The sequence below is a fragment of the Anas platyrhynchos genome, chromosome 6 (genome assembly GCF_047663525.1).
Source record: "Anas platyrhynchos isolate ZD024472 breed Pekin duck chromosome 6, IASCAAS_PekinDuck_T2T, whole genome shotgun sequence".
Taxonomy (NCBI): Eukaryota; Metazoa; Chordata; class Aves; order Anseriformes; family Anatidae; genus Anas; species Anas platyrhynchos.
The window spans coordinates 20,920,175-20,945,576 of NC_092592.1; the positions used below are offsets into that span (position 1 = coordinate 20,920,175).

Sequence of the window (25,402 nt, forward strand, 5' to 3'; positions counted from 1 at the left end):
CCAACCCAGCCCCCAGGAAGGACTCAGTGCTCCATGAATGGAGTCCCTCTGAGCGCGGTGCGGAGCCGGAGGAGTGACAGGTGCCTCCTGATATGCCTAAATGAGAAGAGCCAATCGGAGGAGCCTGCCCGGCTTTTGTTGTCATCTGGCTTTGCTCACGAAAGATGAGTTTGACTGACAGATGCATCAAGGTTCACAGTTTATTGGTTTTTGCAAAAGAGCCAGATCTGCCAATTTAGACAGGGGAGTGACACAAAACTTTCCATCTAAATGGACTAATTTTACCACAGGGAATTCCCAGGCAGAGCGCGCCAAGGCAGGCGCAGTCCTGTTTTATTTTTTAACAAGGACTGAATGACAAATATAAACGACAGTTCTAGGCTGACGGAACATCAGCATTTGACACTTCACAGGGGAGCGGTGAAATAAACAATAGGCAGAGAAATTGAATTAGAATCAGATGAGAGTCAGCTAGAGAGGGAGAGGAGGGCCTGATTCTCTACCAGATCATTTATAAAAGAGCAAACTGAATACTAAGTAGGTATAACACGCTCACATCCTGGTTTATTAGCGGGTTTAACCTACTAGTGTGTTACACTTATGTGATGTAAATGAATCACTGGACAAAGGTGGGTGGTAGGGGAGAGCAGTACAGAGAGGGTGGGAGTGTATGAGGGGTTTCTGTTTGTGGTATCGCAAACTTTTGGTGCTTATCTTATCCTGTGTTACTTACAGACTCTTCAGAGTTACAGAGCAAGAAGTATGACAAGTTCATTTTAATTTCTGTCCTGTTCACGCTGGCCCATTGCCTGCAGAGTTGTGTCCGGTCTTCCCGTGTTCTGGCACTTCCAAACTTTTAGATACCCAGCTTTGTAACCTCAGCTGAATTCTTTTACTACTTTTTTTTTTTTTTTTTCTTCTGTAGGACTTTTCAATTTAAAACAGGCAATCCCTGACATTTAAGGATGATAATTCTGTACACAGTCAGTCTGGGACTTCTGAGTGTGGACTGTTTCTGCTTGAGATAAAAGGTTGTCTCAGCTGATAGCACTGGCAAACTATTATCCTATTTCTACTCAGCTTTAGCAGGGGGGTAGGATGTATAAACTTTCCCGATGGGTTAGACAGCTAACTGTTAGCTAGGCATTGCTTGGTAGAAATTCAGATTCCTGTATTTTATGTCATGCTCTGAGATTTGAAGCGTATCTGGAGAAGTGATTTTCAATCTTCTTCAATTAGCAAACAGTAAGAACAAAAACCAATCAGTAGAAAAATAGCAGCCAGGATGGGAAATCTCGGTCCATAAGCTCACTTTTCTCAGCTACGTTACAGGCAGTTTCCTCAAAAATAAAGTAGAGATTTTTAAAACAATTCTAAAAGTACTGGTCTTGATGTTAGAGAAAGGGGCTTGAAAAGAAGGAGCTTTCTGTTGATTTGCTTGCTAATGATGATTTGACTTTCATTTATGACACTGGGAAGTGCCTACATGGAAGGCGCCGGATGAGCCGGGTGCTGTCACTGCGCGCTACTGGCAGGGTGAGGAGGTGCCCGTGCAGGGCTGCAGGTAAAGCTGCCGTCTGGTGGAGCCTTCCGTGGAGGAAAAATGCTTCCTTCGTCTGTACACAGCAGTGCTAGATCTGTGTGAAATTTCACAACACTCAGCCTCATACCCTTTGGGTTTTCTGTGCAGGTTTTGTTTGTCTTCCTTTCGTAAGTGTTCAACATGGTGTGTTTGAAATTGGTCTCAGGCTGAAAGTCATTATGTTTGTAATATTTCATTGTCAGCGTGTCTCTTTAAAACAGAATGATTCATTTCCTTCTGAACAGGCAGAGAGGTAAAACCAGAGTGGTTCTGATGTAAAGAATATGTTTTGGAAAAAGACAATTTAGAAGTGAAGCCATTTTTGATACATTTTTCTTGACTGAGGGCTTATCCTTCAGCAAAGACTGGCATGTGGCTCTTGGCAAAACCATGGCCATGTCTTGCCCTGGGTTAAGACAGTCCATTAAGGGCTTTCTCACCAGGACTGAAGTCACGGGTGGTTTCAGTGTAAGTTGCTCAGCATTTGCTTATAAGCTGCAGGAATGGAAAATTAGGCTGCCTGTGGTGAAGAGGGCTGTTGGCTCTGCACCGAAACCTGGCTGCTGTCAGAACAGTAAGGGGGACTGCAGAGAGCAACAGAAAATAATGTGGCTAAGACCAGAAGGATTTAGAAGGTCCCATGAATTTATGCAGGAGAGGTGTACGTGGAGTAGCTGGTGGTACCTGAGCAGTGGGTATGCCAAGGAGACTGGGGGGGCTCCTGCCTGAAGGGGTTGGAGGCAGAGAAGGAGAAGGGGATTATAGAGAATCCAGGTTTTCCATGGGAGTTGTGATGCAGAGAGGGAGCATGGCTGCGGCAGGAGACAGGGCAAGGCAATGTTTGAAGGGAGGGATGGAAAAGGTGTCAAGGAGGCAGGAACTGCAAGACATGGCCAGGGCTGGCAATGGGCTTTCTCCTGCTAAGGAACAGTGGCAAAAGGTCCTCCCCGAGCAGCTGGTGTGGCATGAATTTGCACCTTGTAGGGAGAGTATTGGACTCACAATAATCAAACGTGCTTTGGATAGGCAGCTTCCTCTAGAACAGTACACAGCAGAAGGCAGGAAAAAAGAAAAAAGTCTTTGCTAGCAAGCTCCAGTATCAAACCAGCTCCTGTCAGCCTTGTCGAGAGCTGCAGGGCCATCACCAGCTCGTGTGACATTTGAGCTGCTTCCTAAAGCACTAAACCACAGGGTCCTTGTGATGAGGTGAGATGCTCGCTTTTTACTAAAATAAGGAAATTTCTGGCTCTTGCAGTGGAAGAGGTACAATTAGTGATGTAACCGTAAGGTCTTGAGTGTGCTAAAATCAGAAGTCAGAAGGTTTTTTGTTTTTTTTTTTTTAATATTATATACGTGCGCATACATATATACTAGATAATATCTGGTGTGCTGTGCAAATCACACGATTTCCAGTCATTCTTGTGATTTTGTGTGTACCCAGTTCATGATTTCCAAGCACTAGGGGCTGGCAGTATGTGCTCTAACAAGCTTCCTTTGCAGACAGCTCCTGAATCTCCTAAGTTAACTGTCCTGAGAATGTTTCCATCTTTATTTTTTCTAAAACAGGGAAGAGGTAACAGACTGTTTCTATGCATATCTTCACTAATGGGTACTTGTTCTGTGACCTGATCTTTCCTTAATATTTTAAAGTATTTTACTTTGGATACAGGTATCAGTGTGTAGATTTGCTAGATGGCAATTTTCAGGATCATTTTTTCCCTTAAAACAGTGGTGCCATGTTTGCCATTCTTTCCTTTACCATATCCCCAGGTCCTTACAGCTTTTCAGACCTGGTTGTGTGTGGTCCAATAAATCCATCCCTAGCTCGCTTAATGCCTTCGGATGTGTTATCTAGATAGGTTGTCTGGCACTGTGACTGCTCAGCTGTTCCAACTGTTGCCTTGCCTACACCTCATTAAAGAATTCATTTATTTTTAAACAAGGTTGTCGTCATCTCAGAATGTTGAAACTTTTCTTTATTTTTCCTGTCAGAGTAATTGATGAATAGGATTTATTTTTGTAGAGTTGTGTGATCTCTTACAGTATCATTTTCCTCATCTGTAGATAGATTGTGGTGTTCTTTTTGGTTTTACCATACAACATTTTCACACTAAGATCGCCCATTGCTTATGAGACATTATTAAAAGTACATAATACTAGCTTAATGGTAGAAATTATTCTTTCATGCAATTGTTTCTTTTTGCAAGATCCATAAATTCTTGGAAGTTACAAAAGTTTTGCTGTACTTCAACTCTCAGTTAAGGAGCCTTATACAGGAACCTCAGGGTGCAGTTTTCTGGGTTGTATTAACAGGGATTTCAAATGAGATGATCATGCTGACTTCTCAATCTTTCTCCTAGTGTTATTTTACCAGGATGGATTTTGAAAAGCCTTTTTGCTTTGTTCTGGTGTGTCGTGTATTGGGTCTTTGCCTTTCAGCCCCACCAGTGAGCACAGTGATTTCCTTTGACTCCAGCCAGTTTAACCTCCGGATCTCATGGCAGATCCCCGTTTGACTGTTCTCACCTAAACTTCAATTGATAAGGGTAATTCTGGCACGTGGAAGATTTCAGAATTTGGAAATCTGCTTTTGTTCTGATTTGGAGCATGCTCCGGGCCTGTCTGCCCAGTGGCGAGCCCTGCAAGGCAGGCTCCCTGGCTTCTCGAGAGCTGCCAGGCAGCTTTACTGCAGTGTTGTGGAAATTGAATTGCTTTTACGGACTGTTTGGATTTCAACAAATTGACTTTCACTTATGGAAAATGCCATGTTGGAGGATTTTCAGCCTATTCTATTAATATTGCAAGGGAAAATATAAACCAAAACAAAAGAAAACATTTTAACTGTCTGACGAGAGAAAGCTTCATGCGAGCATTTGATTTCCTGACAGCATTTCTGCACAGACTTTCCTTGAAATACACACACACCAGCAGAAAATCTGGCCAACGGACTTTTCATGGGCTGTTGTGAAAATAATATTAAATGACTCAAAATTGGAGAAGCAAAATTGATTTAGCCTAGTCTGACTCCTTGCTACATTTTTACTCCGCCTCTGTGACCTTAAACTGTGTTCGACTTCCTAGAGAATTAATGCTTGACTGAGGAAAAATTGAGCGAATACCTCAGTACTTGGTGTGTTTACAGCATACCTTAATATAATGTCTAGCTCTTTGTTAGGCGAACGATGAATTGTTTGGAGAACGGGTTATTAATAACTTTGCATTTGGCTTTGCCCTGCTGTTGACCAAGACAGAGATTCAGAGAGAGCAGGCTGTAACAAAACATCAGGCTGGCAGGATTCCGCTAATGAAGGTACAGATGGGGCAGCAGAGGGGTGGGGGCAAGACCTGAAAGGTATGATACTCTTTTGGAGAACCAGGGCTGATCCTGGAGGACAAAAGCCCTTTCAGAGGCACGTGGAGCAGACGTTGCTCATTCCCAGGTGGGTTATGAGGAAAGATGTGCAGAGTGTAAGAGGACTCTGGGTTGCCCCATGTCGTAATGTGGTGGCTAGCCAGCAGCACTCTGATTTTCTGAGCTACCTGGGGACAGCAGCTGTGTTATGGGTCATTGGGAGTCAGCTGAGTGAGATCAACAGGAGAGAGAGTCCTGCTGGCAGTAAACAGGGGCAGAGTGCTGGGTGGGGGACTCAGAGGCTGTGCTGTGCTGTAAGGGGTTGCAAGCATGTGCAATGGTTTCCATTGCATGGTGTGGTGGTTGCTAGCAATTGTAGTGTTGTTTGCATGGTGCCCAAAGGATGCTAGATGCAACAAGTGCAACATCCTGGAGACCTCAGGGGGAACCTGCTGGTGAGAGAGAAGTGCTGAGGGAGGGAGAGAGGGAAAGAGAAACAAGCCAGAAGCCACAAAAATGACGTATGAAAAAAAATTGTTTTTATTTCTCATGTGCACAAAAAGAGAAAAGAAAAGAGTCAAACAGAACTGAAGCGATGAGGAAAAGCCAAGAGTGGCTGCAGCAGCCTAGAATGGAAATGACCCTGCACCTGGCAATGGCCCCCTCCCCTCCCTGGGCTCATGTCTAGCTCAACCTAGAGAGCATCAACAGAGCTGCTTACGGCTGGATTTGCTTTCAGTTCAGTAATTGGTGTTGTTTGGTCCCTCCTTCCTGCTTTGCAAGTTTGCCACCGTTCTGGACCCAGCCAAGGAGCACACTGTGGTATTTGTGGGGTCCCCTAGAAGGCCTTGTGCTCAGACCCCAGGGGGCAGCTATCATTCTCACTTATTTTCCCAGAAGACTGCTTTTCTTTAGGAAGAAAGGGTTATTTTTTCCAACAGTTCTGCAAACCAGAATTTCCTTTAGGAAAATGTTTATGTGCATATATACTATTATACTCAAGAGGAGAAATAGGCACAGGGTTTTCTGTTTTCCTTTTGTTGTTTGAACTCCTCACATTCACGTTGTGATTACTTCTGATGCCTTGTTCTGAATGTGACTTGTCACTACGGACAGGTCAGAAAGCATGCAGACGGGGCCTGTTCCCATGCGGCAGGGCTGGTTGCCACTTACCCACTGCCCCACTCAAAAAAGTATCTGCTTTAATGGATCTGCCCTGTGCAGCCCTCCCCGCTTCTTGTCCCAAGTCCCGTTGGGCCCAAAGGACATGGGAGCTTCAGGGAATGGGACTCAGAAGTGCTGCCCAGTTTTAAATGCTGTGGTCCCTGTTCCTCCCAGCAAAGTGTGGCATTTGAGAACTCATGAGATTCCTCCCCTTCAAAAAAAAAAAAAACAAACTGTGACAGGAGAAAATGTAGTCACACAACATTTCTGATTGGTCCATTAGATAAAGCAAACATAGCAGAAGAGCAAAGAATGGGAAGAAAAGAAAGAAGTGCAAGGAAAGATAAAAAAGAAGAATAAAGAAATGAAGAATTATTTGTGAGAAAAATGAAAAGAGAGAAATGTAATGGAAACGTTCATTATTATTCAGAATAATACTTAACAATTCGATACAGTTTTCTTTCCAGGATCTCAAAGCACTGAGCCGGTGCTAATTAATTCAACTGCGCAATACCCCTGTGGACTAGTAACTGTTGTTATCCCCATTTTACAGAAGATTGGAATCGAGGCATAGGGGAGAAATTGGACTTGACAAAGGTTCTCTAGAGCCAGGTGGAGAATTGGGGAGTTTGAGCTTGCAGATACCTGCTCTCATACTGGTAATACTGCTCCCCCTCTGGATGGAAAAGTGCACTGGGAATGAAGAAGAATAAAAGAGAAGGATAGAGTGGATTGGAAAGAAGGTATGAGAAAGAGATGGAAGAAAGGGAAGAGACAGCAGAATGAGGGAGAGAGATGTGAGTCATAGACTTCACTGGATTTTGCATAGCAATTTTTTCCCTCCAATTCTTTTTCTTCTCATTTTTTTTTCCTGTAAAACTTTTTAAAGAACAATGAAAAAAATCCATTTATAATGAAGCAACTGTTGGCCGGTTGGGGAAGGGGTCCTTCCAAGGTTTGGCTGTTCCCTCAGGTTCTGGATTTGTGCTGTGCTTTATTGAACACATTGTTTTGTTTTCAGTGAGCACAACAAGACTTGCACAGTACAGACAGCATGTTCCTTATCTACAGGATGAGACGAGGCTGTTTTAATAACTACCATGATGAAGATGGAGATGAACTTATATACAAGAGGAATTGCCTTCACATTACACACATTATCTTCCTACAAAGCAGCAATTGTTTTTGCAAATAACATAATATTAAATAATTGGTAGAATTTTTGCGTTTCCTGCATAGTCCAGTCTAATGGAATCTATATGAATATTGATGGTTTTCTTCTGCATAATATCACCACATAAATCCCTGTGTCAGCTACTAGACTTTAGCTATAATACTGCTTTACAATGCATCCACCGACTGTAAATCAAAACAACCAACACAAGAAACTCTTTGGCAAATGTAATTCAGTACATTCGCGTGGGGGTCTACAGATGGTGGTGGAAGAGGATTAGACTGCCCAGTCCTTTGCATAATTCTGCTTTCCTTTTAATTTTCCTGATCAAACTACTTGTTGTACTTATGGTCTTTCCAGACCAACCCAATGCCTGGTGGAAGTCCCCTTTTATCGGTGGAGTTACACCAACAATGGATTTGTCCCTCCGAGGGTCAAATCAAGCCAGCCATGAGTGAGCCAACCAAATCCAGCTTTTGTATCCTATCTCGTGTCTCAAGTTTAGTGAAACACCTTTATGAAAATGAGCGTTTCTGGGCTGCTAGCTTCTCTTGAGGTGGCCCCTGGACTGCAGGTTGCCAAGCGTGACGTGTCACAATCTCCTTTTCATGAGCCTCTTCAGGAGGTTGTAGTTGCCAGTACTAGGATTTACTGCCTCTGGCCCTGAGTGAGACTGGGTGGTGCGCAAGTAGAGCAAAGGCTGTACTGAGAGACTAACAGGGAGACTTTGCTAACAGGGTCCAGCATCTGTCTGGTGTCAATGGAGGAAAACAGAAGGAGTGGTAAAGGTAAATTTTTAGACATTATTCAGAATTTGCTTCTCATGTAGAATAAAATGAGATAATGGGCCAAATTCTGGTCTCAGTGACAGTGAAACAACTCTGCAATTCGCAGCAGGTTACTCAGAGGTAAGACGTGCAAAATAACACTTTAAATAGATCAGGAGTAACCTCTTTGACTTTATTCTGTACAGGAACAGATTTTAGCTCTATATCTTCTATGTAAACATCCCCCCACCCCCAATACCCTTTTAATTTGGGCATCCCATTAAAGAAGACACAGACCTATAATCAGCTAGAGCCATGCAAGGGCTAAACGTGTTAGGTGAAAGGGGCCTTTGGGATCAACACAGCTGTTTACTGGTGATGGATTTCATACATACAAGTTAAACTTGGAGACAGAATACCGAGTCCACAACCACATCTCCTCAGCGGCTGGGATTTTATGGATTTTATGGATTTTATACATAATGTTGGCTGTACAGACTGCACCACTGTTCACTTTCATGCCCTTCGGGGGTTTGATTCTCAATCCTGTCTTTGTCCATGGACAGTAGCCCACTAGTTTTATCTGAAACCTCTCTAAAACAACAAGGATCTGCTTTGGCAGACTTGATGCCCTGGGGACAGGCTATAGCTGCCTTCATGTTTTCTTTGAGTGTTTTTTAGGAAGTGTCAGTGCAAGGAACAGTTTATGAGTTTGCTGACAATACAGAGTAATAAGCATTTCTATTGACAGTTAGCCTTTTGCAGAACAGTGTTTGCCAGTCACTTGGGAACCAAAACGAGCAGAGAATCCCTAGAGAATCATCAGGTGAGCATTTGGGATAAGGGGTAAATATTAGGGTGCACAATATGGGGCTGAATATGAAAAGATGAGGCTGCATGTTGGGACTGGCTGGAAGGGTGTGGGCATATGGACTTGGATGGAGGCCTATAAATTATCAGGTGTGTGAGCATGTGGACTGGAAATTGACGAGGGCCCTTATAGCAAGGCAGATAGGAAATTAGGTGGTGGGCACAGATAACGAGGCTGTCATCACCATGCTATAGGGATCTGGAGAATGGGTGTTGGGCAGGTGTAAAACTGCGTAAATCGGGATGTGGGTGAGCTGAAATAGTCATGAATACAGGGATTAAGGTAAAAGGAGAGGAGCCTAAGGGCTAGGGAACCAAGCAATAATCCCAGCCAATCCTGAATTTGTCCATCTCAGTCTCAGCTGTCCAGAGGGCAATCAGATGGGCCCACGTGAAGCCCCACACTTTCCTTTCCACCACAAAGCGCAGATAGAGCGCAGCTGGGCTTGTTTTCTTTGTTTGCCAACCAGTGACATGGAAAACGTTTGTTGACTCAGAGTGCTTTTTTGTCGACTGATGTGTTTGGTAACTTTGTCAGATGTGACTTGTCCACACTGCTCCCCAGAGACAGGATTTGGGGAAGGGGGAGGAGGAGGAGGCGACGGGGGTGGAGCTGGCATCCAATCCTCTCCAATACCACCATCCCATTGTAGTGCAAAACAGAAAGGAAACAAAACCCGAGAGTGAAAGAGGAGCATCAAGCGTCAGAGGAACTGGTCTGCCATTCAGGTGGTGGGGAGGGATGGGACTTGGAGTTTTATTTTTGTAGGGTTTTTTAATTATTATTTTGTGTTTTTTTTTTTTTTTTTTTTTTTTTTTTTTCCCTTGGTTTTGTTTGCTTGGGTTTTTTAGAAAATTGGGGATTTGTTCTTTTTTTTTTTTTTTTCCTTTTTACAGACCTTCATGACAAAGCATAAAAACACAGTTATATTTATATATCTATTTATATATTTCTTCATTTCGTCGGTCGGTTTGTAAATGTTGCTCCATCCTCCTGTCTGAGCTGATTGTGTGTCACAGAAATCGTGGGCGTATGTGGGAGGCTCGCCCCCAGCCTGGCCTGCAAAGTCACCGCGTGGGCTGTGGCTGGCGGCAGCGAAGCCATGCTGAAGAGTGGGGATGAAGTGCACAGAGAACCCCTCGCGGGGGACAGATAAGTCACTTGGTCCTTTCCTCGGCTGCCAGACGGGCCAGGTCTCTGCGCTGCCATCTCTGCTCTAGCCAGGCCGTTCCCTCCATCCTGGGGAGCGGGGCGCTCATCACAGGTTATGCGTTTCGAAGAGTCCACCACAGAAGAGCGTATCTTTGGGGAACAGTGTTTAGTCAGTGGCTGTGTCCCCTGCTTCCCCCTGCCCTTACTGCTCCCGGGAGGTGGGGGTCCCGCGAGGTGATGGTTGCCAGCTGCAGTGCTGCCCGCTTCCCCTCGAGTCTTGGGAGCGCCGGAGAGGAGCACGCGTGGCCCGGCCTCGCCGGGGGCTCCTTCGGGAGGCGGCGGGGCCCGTGGCTCCAGCCGGTGTGGCGGGGCATGGGGGGACGCAGGGGAGGACGGGGTGCTCAGTCAGGTGTTGGGGCGCTCGGCTTGGCGGCGGAGAGGGAGGGCGCGGGCTGCGGGAGGCACGGAGAGGTCCTCTTCGCCTTCCCAGGGGCGGCGGGGTGGGTCAGACAGGTACAATGTGGAGGCCTAAGCTGTCGCCCTGCAGTTTCATGTGGTTTCCATGGTAACTAGTGGCGGTCATAGGCAGCGGCAGCAGTGGGAGGTGCGGAGCCCCGGGATGTGGCACTATAATAATAAGGGGAACCTGAAAGTTAACACAGGAGAAGAATGGACTGGTTGAAAGGACAAACAGTGAAAAAAAAATAAATAAAAACAATCAAAGGAAGAAAAAGAAACGAAGGAGAACTAAAAAAAAAAAAAAAAAAAAAAAAAAAGAAGAAGAAAGGAAAAAGAAAAGGAAACAAAGAAAAGGAAGGGAAGCAAAAGAAGGAACCTGGGGACTCAGCCGTTGCTGAGGTTAGTGGAAGGCAGTCGGTGCAGGCCAGCCAAGGGCCACGTCTCAGAGAAGAGAGGTTACAGTGGCCTCTGGGTCTGAAGCCCCTCTGTGGGGAGGTCCTCTTGCTCCTTCAGACCACCAGTGAGGAGCTGAGAGGGAAGCATGTGAGCACTGAGTGGAAATATCCCACACCTGATCACAGAAATTGCCCACACCCGATCGAGGCCACCAGGGAGTTGCCAGGGCTGCGTGTTCTAACCATATCTGATCAAGTACAGTGGGTTGCTCTTAAAACAGGAAGGGAAGAAGGAAACAGAATTGCATCATTCATTGCTTGGGATTTTGGTCACATTTGGAATGAAAGCTCTCTAGATGGTTATTGAATGTGTGTTAAATAGTGATTGATTATTAAGATCACATTTACTGAGGTTTAACAACACTGGAATAAAATGTGCATCTATTACCTAGTTGTTAAACCTCAGTAAATATGTAGTTAATAATCACAGCTGATTTATTTTACTTATAATAAATATCTTCCTGTTCTCTTGCAAAGAGGTGTTGTGTTAGAAGATGGAGTCTTATGGAAGTTTTTTCCCCTCAGAAAAAAAAACTGACTTTTTTCTGGGTGTATTAGTCGCTGGAGATGGATATATTCCTACAAGGAAACTCTACTGGCAATTGCAAACACATTGCTGCAAGTTGTCTCCCATTCCCAACATTGCTCCAACTGGTCCTATAAGAAGAACTTCCATTGGATTTCCAGGTGCCCAGGAACTGACTCTGGAGTTAGCTTGGGAGAGGAGTAAAACCTCATGTGGGTTTTTGAACAGATCTTGAATGGATGCTGATTGCAGACGGTGAGAGTAGCAGAACTTGAAGCTAGCTTCTGGTTTGATTTGGAATAAACTGTGGATGCAGCCCATGGAGAAGACAGAAGCGAGCTGGAATTCTGAACCATCTCTTGAAAGAGGAATTGGCTTCAGGACAGTCACAAAATACATGAGTGCTATATATACCCATCTAGATACTGGACTGGAGAGTGAGGAAGACAGCCCTTCATCTGGCCAGATACCTGAAAGCCCTCTTCAGAAACAAACAAACAAAGAGAAGAAAACAAAGAGACAAACAGAAGGAGCGCGAAGCTGGGGGTGTGCGGTGGGAAAGAGGTACTCACTTAGTAATGCAGGGTTGCTGAATCGCCAGGCCTCATTGTAGGTTGTATACTGAGGGTGGCTGTAGGGGTTCCCTGAGAACTCGCTCCCTGAAAGAAATCAAAGAAGTCATGAAATGCAGTTAACGATGAAGATTTATGCGTGCTGTTCCATCAAGCCCGTGTTTGTGTTGAGTCCATATGCCATCAGCAAAACTAGGGTATGTAGCTCCCGTGCCCACCTGGTACTGTGCCCTTCAGGATGCTGTAGTGTTTGTGCACTGAATGTGCAATGTGCTTATCCATACAATCAACAATTGTGAGATTGGCCTCTTCATTTATGAGACCACATTTATGATCAGTCAGTGAGTTACAGAGAAAAATTGTTGTATTCCAGTTCCAGAAGAGAATTTTCTCAGGTGCTATCTTGAATCTAGAAGACAAACTGGGCTATGGATCATTCTCGACATTTGACAATATTGGCCCAAACCAAAATACTTGGGAACTTTGTAATCTAATAAGACTCTGAACCAAAATTTGAACGTGGTAGAGTCTTCTTAAATATTCAGTTTTATTGTGCAGAAGGAGCTGGGTCTTGTTTTATAGATGTCTGTGCAGGCCTGAGGGAATTATATTCAGGGACTGAGGAGGTATGGTGTTGCATTCAAAATAAGTAAATCTCCCCAAACTTAAAACAAACAACCAAACAAGCATGATTTTGTTAAGTGAAAACATGCCATCATCTGATCATAACCTCGGTGTAATCCAGTACTAACAGGCTGGGAGCATTGGGTCCCATCTGAAAGGTGTTATGCACTCAAAAGGCAGTGAGTGAACAGCATGACTTAGCTTCTGGTCTGCTCTGAGGAGGGGGTGGAGAGCATAGAAGTGCACGTGGGGTTCCTACTAGATGCTGTGGAACAGGAAAAGAAGGCAGTGCAAGATGCGCTGGATGCCTGTGATACAATTACCGAAGAAATGTCAATTAATTATACTGTAATCTCTGCAAATCTTCCCTCACAGGAGAGTTAAAACCCAAAATAGGTTCTCAGATGGTGGAAGTGAAGTCTGTTCAAGTCAGTGGATTTGCACTGATTTAAGCTCGGGAGGATCTGTCCAGCTGGGTCCTTTTAAGACACTCAGAATAATAACCAAAGTAGTCAGTACGGAAATGTGTATGTATCAAAACAATTACCGTCCAAAGCTCTTTTAGTCACAGTACTTTTTAGTTTCAGCATAAAAACTCTTACTGTGCGATGGACCTTGCTCAACATTGATTTAATGATAATAACTCAGCATGTTTCTATACCCAGAAACATCCTGTACCGAAAATCCCGACAACTAGTGGGGAAGGAGTAGGTGAAGCCTACTATGGTGGCCAAGATCTGTGGGATTAGGGTAGAAAGGCAGAAAGTGGTGCACAGTCCAGGTTTACGCCTATTGAAGCTACTTATCTGTGGGGTATACTAGGATGAATTTGGCCCCTGAAGAAGGAAAAGACAACCCAGATGAGAATTACTGCTCTTAAATGCCTCAAATGGAGATCACTTCTCTGCGTTGAGAGAAGAAGTTCTGATGTTTCAAGGTTTCTCTCTCACCCTCCTCTGAGTTTGTCACCCTAAACTGTTTATAGCGTTCCTAAAGCACGGGTTAAGTAGAGGAGAAAGAGCCCCAGCTATGGAGAGCTGGGGAGGAGGGAGGGCAGCCACTGGAAACAGTGTTTATTGACGAGGAGTGAAAGCATGCATGCAGCAGGATAATGAGCTTTTGAGCTCAACTGTGACCAAGAGGAACTGAGCTATCGCCTTCCCCGATCACTAATGAAACAAGTGTAATTTCCTCATCAACATTGGATTCTGTTTAACGACTCCCTGCCGTTGCCATCACCAGCCCTCTGCAGGCTCTACGCTGCTCTGTGTAAACTGTAGTTCCTTTCAGAGGATGCTCACTTCTCCAAAACAGTTTGCAGAAAGTTGATGGCCTTTCTGGGAAAGTGGAAGAAGCGAGCCAGGGATCAAAGGTGCTCTGTTACCATTGCAGGAAGCATTTCACAAATGCACAGATTAAGCACAGCGCAATTCCTGACTCATCCTTGACTAACCCCAGTTTTTTTAGGTGTGCATGCAGGGACTGCTGGCCTTCATCCATGTCCACAGCTGGTGATCTGAAGTTACGGGCAAATGCAAATTCAGGACGTGTATCTTAGTACATCATCCACATAAACCTCAGAGATATTTGCATGCATGACCGAGCGTGTTGCATGGATGTACTGCTACTGGAGACAAGCTCTTCCCTAGACTATACAATGAGAAGTCCAGTGAAAGGTTGTCACGGACAGAACAGAGAAACTTTGGTTAGTGCTGGTCAAACAGTCTTCTCAGAAACAGCTCTCTGCTGGAAAATGCTGTCTCATCGAAATGGAAATGTTTTGCATTAGCTTGTCAGCTTCAGCGGAGTTTTGGAAGGAAAAGTTCCAAAATGATTGCAAATTGAAACAAAGTATTATGTTTCAACTTTCTTGTTTTGTTTCATTTTGCCTTTCTCATCTCATTTAATTTCCTTTCAACTCTTTTATTATTTTAATATGTCTTGACATCTAGAACATGTTGACGTTATTGAAATGTTTCATCCTGATGTTTGCAAATTGAACAGTTTCAAGATTCTGACTCCTCATCCCAATGAAAGATAAAAACAAATGTCAGAAAGTCAGAATTTTGCATGCGTTAGAAATTCTGCTTTCCAATGAGCTCTGCTTTTAGCTCTGAACCTTTATTTAAGGAGGATAGAGCCTCTTTCTCGTATTCTCTCACATCTGGACAGTGCTGTTTCCCTGTCACTGTGTTTCTTACAGATGCTCCCTGAGTGGACACCTTGCTTGCTGTGTGTTTCTAATACCCCTAAAGCACTGGCTCCTGGTCTTTTTGGCACAGGGGCAGTGACAAACCACTGGTGACGTGCTGCTTTGTTTTTCCTTTTCAACCTGGACTCTTAGCAGTGGTTGCCAGCAAGCACAGAGGATCAATCTCAGGAGGCCTATATTGTGTGCAATCTGTGCTCTGGGAACCTTTACTAACAGTATTTCTTGGTATCTGTATTTAAGCCTTGGCATGTTTAGTCTTCTAATACAGAAACTATGAGGCATGAAGTGAGCCTAGCAGGTGGCAGGTCCAGGACCAGTAAAGGAGGTTGTTTTCACGCAATATGTAGTTAAGGTACAGAAAACTTCTTGTCATAGGTTGCTGCAGATGTTAAAGGCTTGTATGGGTTCAAGAGACGCTGCTTAAGCATGTGAAGGGGAATTCTATTGCGGGTGCTTAATATTAAATAGAAAGATACTATCTCTGCCTTAGGAAGTCTCTGAGCTGCAACTTGTTAGAGGTACAGAGATCTCTCAAGGAAGTGCTGATACCTGCTTTACTCTTACACCCTTCCCAGGCAATCTGTTTCGACCCCTGACAGAGAGCAGTGGCTGGAGAGACCTGCAGTGTGACCCATTAAAGCCAGTCTTATGTTCCTTCCCAGGAAGCCTCTTTATCTCCAGCTCGTTGGCATTGGTCACATAAGAAGACAAGAACAGAAGGGCTGCCAGGCTGGGTCTGACCAGTGGGGTCTGGCTGACGCAGCCGGTACCCAGTGTGATGTAGATGCTGTAACTACTACAGGGTGCCTGAGTATGCCACAGGAAAAGCTTCTGTAACTGAATGTTGACATCAGATCTAATGTAAAGATGTCTTTTTGACTTGAATAATCTCTTTGGAGTACAACTCGACTTCATTCTTCATCATCCTGTATTCCCCCACCCCCTTTTTTTTCAGTATCTGCGTGTTTTGGGGGATACTGCTGTCTTATGGATAAGTAGCCTCTGCATCAAATCTCCTATTCTTGGATAAGTGATCCCTGTGACTAATGGTCTTAAAATCTTTGTCTCAGTTTAAGTGTCAGTGTCATCCTTGCAATGAGGATGTTAAATGTACATAGCAGTCACTGAACACTTCTTACACCAGATCCTGCGTAGCAGAAGTTGGGAAGAGCCTGTGGTTTAGTAGTATGTATTAAACTAGCCAGCTATTTTAGTGCTATCAGTAGTTTCTTATGCCATTACCCTAAGTTTTGAACTATAGCTGACATATATGTTGACAACTGAATCTACCTACTGTCACTGATTTATGTTTTTTAAATTGATTTTTATTGTCTTAGTGCTCCTCTGATTCTGGAGCCAAGTGGAGTTTAAACCATTCCCTTGAAAAATTTAGTGTAGAAGGCGATGCCTGAAGTTTTGCCAAGTCTGCAGCACCCCAGGAGTTCAGCAGGCTGGCTGGCTGTAGCAAGGGACTGAAGTGGTGCTTGGGGAGGGTACCAATCCACTGCCTTTTCCTGATCTGGAGGTCAATCACATCAACTTCACAACATAGCCCAAGATTTTTTGTGTGTCTTAGAATGATAAGCAGGCAGTCTGTGAGCTCTAGAACGTGCCCATAGGCATTAACTAGTATTGGTGGTATATAGGCAGTGATTTGTCATTTAAAGGTGTTAAGACTAGGACCTACAAACATTCACTGTCAGTGATATTTTCACTGATTAACTGTCCTCTGCAGCGTGTGCTTGTTTAGCCAGCTGTTCCAAGATTTGGATGAGGGCTAAGTTAGGCTTTTCACTCACAAACCCTGGGAAATTGTATTGCAGTAATTTACAAGATTTCTGTCCTCAGCTTTCTGCTGCTTCACTTCACAATTGCTGTCTGAGTCATTCTTCCAGCAGCAGAGGTTGCAGAACAGCCTGTACCTGCTCGTTAGCCATCACAGCTCCCAGCCCAGGGCGTTAACATAAGCAGAAATCAGTGGCAGATGAAGTCTCGAGTCCTGAGCTACTGGGGATGAGAAATGAAAATCCTGCATCTTCATTTATCTAGTGGGACTAGCTGTCATCTGAGAAGTGGGGAGCAGAGCCTGTGGAAATAACCTCTTCTGTTGCCCCCAGGTAAATGGTCCTTTGTGCTCCCTACACCCTGGGCAGTATTACCCAAGCTGTTTGCCAAGAGAACATATTTCTCCAAAGGCATTGGGTGGCAAAGGAACAGTTTGCCTTTGAATGTAGGATTAGGTAGGATTAGTCCCTTCTTGGACTGGGGCGCTATCTTACAAACAGAAGGTGGGTAAGTAGTTGGTTGTTGAAAGTGAATGGTTAGTTTCTCCTGAAATGCTGTTAATCATTGTTGAGTTCTTGGCCAGTTCAGGCTGTGGACAGCAGGTCTCCAAGAGCTGCAGGTATTAAATTACCATCGATGATTTGTAGTTTGATGCCCTGGCTTTAGACAGACGTAAGTTGTTACCCTAAGTTAGTGGATAGTTGAATATCCTCAGCCACGAGCAGTACATAATAATCTGCACGGGTCATTGGAAAATAATTACATCTGTTAATGAATACTAAGGTTAATTAATTACCAATTAATTGCCACAGGTTATAGATAGCTAGTTGCCCATAGCAGCAGTGAATCAGTTACCAGGGGGAGGGAGATACATTACAGAGTGGGTTGTGAGCTACTTTGGCTATAGGCACCTGATGTTTTTTATATGAAAAAAAACCTTGATGGCAGCAAAGGAATAGCAAAACCAGTTGTGTAAAGGTCTTCCACTACAAGTATGCTGTTCAAACATGTGGGCACCGTTACTGAATTCTAGACTTACCAGGAACCATTCCTGCCAGAGTTGAGGTTGGGTAGCTGCCTTGTCCAGTTGGGGGAACATGGGGTGGGTAGCCAGGCAAGGTAGTGCTTGCCATATCACGACCTGAAAAGGGAAAGAATCAGGACAGGGCATCAGTAGGGATAAGGTCCTTCAGTACTGATTCAATGTCACCTTTTGTCCCACCATCACTCACTAGCAGCTTGATGGGCAAATGCTGTGCGTCTTGCCCTTACTTGTGTGCTGACCTTCTACTGAACATTTTGGGGGAAGATTGTGGCACTTCTGATCTCAGGCTATAGGGATGGATCTTAAAACTTAGCACTGTGAGGCTCAAAAGAATTGCTTTCACGGTAGATTTTTGAGCCTGTTAGAAATTTTGGATCTATTTTCACTGAACAAAAATTGCCCTAAGCTGCACAGAGAATGGCAGCACATTCATTGCCAGCGTAGCTGAGGTCCTTTCTATAAGCAGTTCCAAAACTGTGGTGATGTTGCTTTAGGGCATGACCGATGGTTAAGGCACTGGAAAGTGATCTAGGAGTTCTCTCTGCCTGTCTCTGGTCCCACCTCTGCTGTTTACCTGCTGATGCTAAAACCATCAGCAAGTCACTTCACCTCTCTGCGCTTCTTCTTATGCTGCAAACTCTTTGGTGCAAGGGCACGCTCCCAGTACATTTTCACAGTGCTTAGCATTAGATCAATACTTGCTGGGCTCTTTCCAGGTGCTGGTGTAATATATAATAATAGGATCATGTGAATTAATTTGAGTCCTACTTCATTTTTATCACAGATACAAGTGTTTGTTAGTAATACTCCAACTCTTGGTATCTTTTATCCACCAAAGAAGTAGAGAAGGGTGTAGATTGGGTGGATGAGTGTAGTTGATTTTTCATCTCTTAGGAAGTGCAGCTGGAGGCTTCTTGGTTGGTGCCAGAGGCATTTCCTCATTTGGACTGGTTAGCCTGAAAATGGGCCAGCCAGAAGGGCATTTTGCTGTTAGTGCTTATTGCATTTAAATGAACTGAAATCATTTCAGAAGCTGCTGGGAGTTTCAAGCCAAAACCAAAAAAAAAAAAAAAAAAAAAAAAAAGCTAAATAAATTAAGATAATCTTTCCCCCACAGCTGCTGGGAGATTTACAGCTCAACCTCCAACGTTGCTTACTGAGATCTCTGCTCTTTCAAGCCTTTCACATTCCCTAGGTGAGGTGTAGCTCACCAAGAAGTTTGTGCCCTTGTCGCTCCTTTCTTAAATTTTGACTAACATGTCTGTTCTGGGAGGACTGCAGTCTGATTCACCTTTAGAAGTGACAGTTTATGAATGGCCCATTGATGCCACTGGAACTGGGCTGGGATATGGGAATGAAAGAACAAGAACTGCCTTAGCTCTACTCATGGCAGAATGGAAACTGATAAAGCAGGCCCTGAAACAAGTATGGACCTTGGCAGAGGAGTCAGAAATAAATAACAGTTGAACAGCAGAGTAAAAACTGAATCAACACGGAGAATTACCCCTAGGGGAGGAAGTTTCTCCAGAATAAGGTGGGCTAAACCAAGGCTGTTGCTTTTGTAGATCTTGCCTAAAGATTACTGAGGTAAGAAAAGAAAAAAGAAATGTAAGTTCTTTCCCTCTCCCTGAAGAGGTTCCTGAGCCATGGATGACATTCCTAGCTCACTTTGCACTTAGATAATGGAACTACAGTGACTAAACCATTTTCCAGCCACTCCCCAGTATTGATAAAAATAAATATATAATGCCTCAGGGATTTATGTTCTATACTCTTCCACTCTTTTATCACCACCATTGCTTTAGTGATTTGTAGTTGCACATTAAGCAGTATGACTAACACCTACTAGATGTAGTTGTTTTTGTTTTGTTTTGTTTTGTTTTTTTCTCACATTCTTTTAAGGGAAAAAAGTTCTGTGCTTCAAATTCATGTTTTTTTGGTTTTCTGTATTGACTAGTCTGAGATGTAACATCAGGTGATGAATGAGAAAACAGTGTCACTAAAAAGTTAGAGAGAACATTATGTAGTAGCGGGCAAAATTAATTCATTTTGACACTTCCATTCAAGTGGGAACACATACACACTCACTCTGCTACCTGATCTATGCACATATAACCCTGTGTTTTTATTCAGGTGTGAGCACGCAGAGGCTGATACTCAAAACTCGGTGTGCAAAATGTGTTGCGAAGTGATCATCTGTCAAAATCCCAATCTTGAAAAAGAAGATAACAAATATAGTATCACTAACATGAATAAGAGTCCTGTAGAGAGACTCTTAAAATGCTGCTACGTAGAAGCAGTCCCCTTCCATTACCTCCTCTCATTACCACCAGGTGAACAGGGTTATTACATTCTTGTACTCCAGGGCTATGACAACGCTAGTGTCTGACGTGCTTATAACATGCTTCCAATACCAGCTATCCTCCTTTCTCCCAAAGCCTGCTGAGTGAGAACCACACCTTCATCACTCTGACTTTCTTTGAGCTTTTGAACATTTTCTCCCAAGTCCATTTCTCCATAAATGTCCTAAGGCAAGTGCATCTCCTGAAACAACGCCTTGTAGCTTAGGGGGTGGCCATGTAAGTCTGCATCGCCACTGGAGTATATTGTTGGAGAGAGTCTGTCAGGATAAGCCTTGGCTTAGGAAATGCCCAGAGCTCCTACTGGCTGCAGTAAGACTTGGACAGTGTTATGAACACAAAAGTCTTCTCTGCAGTTGCTTGCTGCTTTCCTCCAGGGAGGTTTAGAAATGCAAATGTCACCAAGACAAAGGGAGGACGTTAGCTCAAAAGAGAAAAATAATATAGGAATATGAAGGAGGCAGAGATAAAATATGTTTCTTGAGCATTAGGAACCATGTTCCGCACTCTGAAGAACTTGCCTGTTGAAAAAGCCCAAATTACATTCTTTGGCGGTGGAGTGACACCTAAAAAGATTGACACTATTTCACCCAAGCCATCCCTGAGCTTCTGCAGCAGTGATGCCTCAGTCCTCTTGCATGGGTGTTTCACCTCATACCTACTACCTTAAACTCCACTTTCTTCCCCCTGCCCCCTCCAACCTGTGGCTCCTAAGCGCTGCCATCTTCTGTGACCTGCCTTTGTCCTTCCCTTGAAGGCTGCCACCACAGATCTGATTTCACATGGCTGTAAGACTTCGTAGCCTCTGACCCTGTTTCCTGACTGCCTGGCCTGCCACGTGAAGGCACCAGCTCACGCTGACGCTTGCCAGCCAGCTGACTGGAGTCCTGCTCGCAGTGTGGCTGTGGCACTGCTCACCCGCTGGCTGTGTATGGGTCTGACTCAGTAGTTTTTGCAACCCATGCTGACAACCCTGCTGACAGTCCTAGAGCTGGCAGACACGTTCAAGCTGCAGTCATCAACCTAGGCTAGCACACAGTACCCTCGCTGGGCCCCCCGTACAAAGGGGCCTCGTGGTTAGTGAGGCAACACAGGATTTTGCTGTACAAGTGTTTCCCTACTAAGCCCCAAACCCATCCAGCTGGGACACCAGTCACTTCTGTGTAGTTACAGCTTCTTTTCCCATTTTATTCTGCAAAAATGAAGGACAGGCATGAAATCTGTTACTGACTCTCCGTGGAGCTGCGAACACATGCTGCATACACAGAACTGGAACATCGTTGCTCTGGTTCCCACTTGCACTCAAAGAGCTTGCAGCATTTCCTGGTCTCCCCGTCAGACGAACCTGAACCCCTTGCCTGCAGCATCCCCGCTGAGTTTGTGGCCAAGGCCGGTTACCTGCTATCAGAGGCTGGCTGCTGGACTGCCCAAAGTGGGCACCATGATGAAGGAAGGCACTGTAGCAAGGCGTGGACGCATCGTCTGAAAGGGTCATGTGGAAGGGCTGAAGATCAGCCTGCCCAGAGCCGACCGGCGTGGTGGGGGTGAAAGGGGTGAGAGAGGCTCCATGAGGCTCTTGCTTTATACTGAGGGGAGAGGAGAGGTTTTCTGTGGTAGGGTAAGGGATGGACACAGACAGACAAAGGGAACAGGGGGAGGAAGAGGAGGGTGGGGAAGGGAGGAGAGGAAGAACAAAATGGGTAAATGAAAATGGAGTGGTTAAAATCTACAGGGAAATTAATTTAAAAACAAAAATAAAAATAAAAAGGTTAGGAGTAGATCAGAGGAGCCAGTGCTGAGACAACAGCAGTAAATGCACCCGGGGGCTAGGCTCTGGCTGCAGTGATGCCTCTGCAGGGCAGCAGGATAGAGGAAATGGAGTGCGGTGGCGGATGGGAGGGATGGGATGCGGGAGAAGGAGAAGTGTGGGAGGGGACATGCAGGAGGGGAGGACAGGAAGAAGCATAGGGTTGGGAAGAAGAATGCTCTGAAGCTTCGGTGCTCCCTTTCCTGCTGCGTTCTCTTGCTGTCTGAGGGCGTACAAGGATGCTACACTCACGCAGGTTGGCCCAGGGAATTACACCCCTTTGTCTCTCAGACCCAAGGTAACTTCCCCAGGAGAGCAGCATGGTTATGAGCATCTGTTAAACGCAATGATCAAGGTAAAGGCCAAAGGTTGTCAAACCAAGCTCCGTAAAAGCTTTGACAAAAAAGATGCAGCTGAACTTTGAGGTGGTTAAAATGAAAAATGGGACTGTGCCATTAATAGGCAAATAGATAGATTGATCAATTGATCTTTTTTATAGTGCGTGCTTTGTGGCTTTGACCATAAAAGCACTGAGTACTGACTCTGGTAGTTCCCAAAGTACAGTGTTGCCAGACAGATACCTTGACGGAGAGATACCATGGAAGAGAGGAAACGTTGGGGACTTATAATAGGTTTCATTTGCGCTGCTGTTTGCATTGGGCCACTAATCTGATGTGCAGATTTGCACAGTCACAAGAAATACAGCTTTGAAGCTGCTCCTAACTGGGCTCCCAGGTAGGAGGTCTGGGAATTGTAGAACTCTAAAGCATGGGTACTCCAGTACACCCAGACTTGGTGGGTTAGCAGTAACAGAGTCCTGTATTTGAATACCTGAAAGAGAAGTATGGACGATGTGATCAGATCCTATCCAAATCATCTCGCAAACCAACCACCCTCAGGTAAATAAATTAGAGCCAACAAATGAAAGCCATCTCTCTGCCGCAATGGCAAGTGTTGCCAATGTCATATGAGATAAGTTAGTTGTGGTGGGTTTGATTTATACAGAGATATATAAATGTGACATATAATTGGGTCATAAATCTGGCTTCATTAATATAGAACTGGCTTTAATTAACTCTAGGCACCTTATTGTGAGGCTGCAATGCTCACCTAGACTATAAAGGGCTGGGCAGTTTCTATCTGTGAATGCTGTTTATCCTGAGGCGTTTGTTTCCTAAAGGTTTGTTACCTGGCAAAAATGATAGTTTGCCATCTGTGTTCTCCTCCAAGTACCTCTCACCCGGCTGGCCAGCAAAGGTCTCTGAGCACCGAGACTCCTTTGCAGCAAAGACATATGTTTGTGGGCCAGCTGATTGGGAAAGATCCCTTCTGGCCAAAAGGTGTGCAGTTCCTCCTCATTCAGACTGCGTATGGGAAGCCTCTGGTATGCTCAGCCAGGATGGGCCTTTCTTCACCCTTTTTGCTATAGGAAGCTCTTCTGGGCAAGGACTTTTCTGGAGGTGTGGTAAATAGGATCTGGGGTGTGTGGTGATTGTTGTGCAGCTAATCAGAGTCACTGGGGTAAGCAGCACCTCCGAGCTGTGCAGGAGAGGGCAGGTGTGGGGAGCCGCTAGGGCAGGAGGGGCAGGAGAAGGTGGACGCAGAGATGTGGGTGGGCAGAAGCCAGAGGTGCTGTGGGCAGAGGTTAATCCTGTTTGCACAGCCCCTGGGCACGATGGGTTTCCTAGTCCCTCCCCTGCTTTATTTCTCTTTTAAAGCACGGAATTTTCAGCTATAATCCTTCCTAAACCGCAGCATTTTTCAGGCGCTCTGTGTAAGTGAAACCATAATCTCTGGTAAAACAGGCTGCTTAAGCTGCTGTAGCATTAGGCCAATCTGATCCAGCCCCTGGATTTCCGCTCTGCCCAGCCACCACGGAGAGGATTTCAGCCTGAAAGACTGCCTAAAGCCCTCGCAATGGGAACAACAGTGCCAGGCCTTGCCTTGCAAAGCTGCACAGGGTTAAGGGACCAGAAGCTATTTGTCCCGGTGTTCTGAGGCTGTTAAAGCTCCTGTCAGACTCACAGCAGAGATGAGCCCAGCCCTCTCTTGAACACATCAAAGCTTATGAAGAAAAATTCCTCACACCTTGCAGAGGCAGCACCACTTACTCAGCGCAGGGGGATAAAGAAGTCAGGAGTAAGATGGCAAAGAGGCTGGGACACAATGCCGCTAAGCACGGCTCTCTCTAAGAACAGCGGAGGAGAGGAGAGGATAAGGTCAGACAGCAAATGATTGCTCAAACCAAACTCAGCCCTCAGTGTGTCTATTTACCTGTCCTTCCGTCTCCGCTCAGCAGCTGCACAGGCGCAGCTGATATCCCGTGCGTCCTTACTGGCGGGTGGCAGTTACGAATCTTTACCCTTTTCTTGTGCAGCTCTCCTCTGACTGAAAGCACCTGAATTCTGTCTCCAGTATAACTCCCACCACTGCCACGCTGGAATAATTGCCCCAGCAGTGAATTATAGCTCTGAAGTGTGTCAGTATGGACGAGATCAATTGATTGATCTATCTATCCACCTGTGAGTGGCACAGTCCCATTTTTCATTTTAACCACCTCAAACTTCAGCTGCACCTCCTTTCTTTTCACTTCTGATTTCCTCCGGTCTCCGATTCTTTTGTATTTGGGATGGAGAACAGGGAAAGGAGTGCCATGCTCAGCCCGTCCTGCTCCAAGTCCTGCCAGTGCCAGCAAGCCATGCTCTGCTGGCTCCTCGGAGCCTCATGGGGGTCCCTCGGTGAGGTGGCACCAGGGAGCCCCAAGGTATCTGTCAGTGTCTTACTGGTACGGAAATCGACCCGTAATTGAGTGGGGGGTGGAATGAGTTTGCAGCCCCTCTCCAAAGAGGCAGAAAGCTGTTCTCCCAAGCTCCTTTCTGCTAAATGGCACCTACTATCCTTGTTTATGAGCAACAAAAAAATACCAGCCCATGTCATAGTGGGGGAAATTTGAAAGGGTGAGCAGGGTGGGGATACAGCTGGGAACGTAGCAGAGGACTACACATTTTCTGCATTTCCAGCTCCTTTCTTTCTTAGTGTACTTGCTGAGTTATGGCTGTTTTTCTTCCTTTCTAACCCTCTCCTCTGTTATCCTGGCGGAGAGCTAGAACTGGTGATCTCTGGCCTAAATTCCCCCTGCGAATGAAGGGATTTTGGCCAGACAGGGGGAGAGGAAGATTCACAGCTGTGGGTTCCTACAGAGACTCATCTCAGCTTTTATCGTGCTCTCTGCTGCTGAAGGGAAGGAAGCAGGGGGGTTTGCAGGACTAGATAAGCAGCTTGTTTTTCATCACTGGTTTTCTGGAGGATAAGCTAGTTGTTGCCTCCAGTGCTCCTTTTCTTTTCAGTGAGGGCAGAATCTCAAGATGGCACATCCCTGCATAAGGGATGGCTTGTGCGCACCCACTTGACAACACTGCTCACAATCTTGACAGTGTTTAGTATCCTTCACCTTTTCCTGGTGTCTCTATAAAATATTTATATGATCCCAAAGGC

The 25,402-nt window shown here is 45.1% G+C and overlaps 1 protein-coding gene and 1 long non-coding RNA gene across 16 annotated transcripts in view; one reads left to right on the forward strand and one right to left on the reverse strand.

Moving 5' to 3' along the window:
- The window catches only part of LOC110353763 (uncharacterized), a 315,225-nt gene that overhangs the window by 96,196 nt on the left and 193,627 nt on the right, over window positions 1–25,402 (forward strand). The gene's annotated exons all lie outside the window — the stretch shown is intronic.
- PAX2 (paired box 2) overlaps window positions 7,073–25,402 on the reverse strand; it is a 95,649-nt gene continuing 77,319 nt past the window's right edge. For 6 of the 14 annotated variants that reach the window (XM_072040191.1, XM_072040189.1, XM_072040190.1 and 3 more), the window contains 4 exons: window positions 21,499–21,708; window positions 17,735–17,836; window positions 12,075–12,161; window positions 7,073–10,689 (listed from right to left, as the gene is read on the reverse strand). In XM_072040191.1, the coding sequence (XP_071896292.1) occupies window positions 10,568–10,689; window positions 12,075–12,161; window positions 17,735–17,836; window positions 21,499–21,708 (521 nt within the window). In that variant the 3' untranslated portion in view covers window positions 7,073–10,567. Of the gene's footprint in view, window positions 10,709–12,074; window positions 12,162–17,734; window positions 17,837–21,498; window positions 21,709–25,402 lie in introns of those variants that run through there. The other 8 variants (XM_072040197.1, XM_072040195.1, XM_072040196.1 and 5 more) reach the window with 5 other exon arrangements.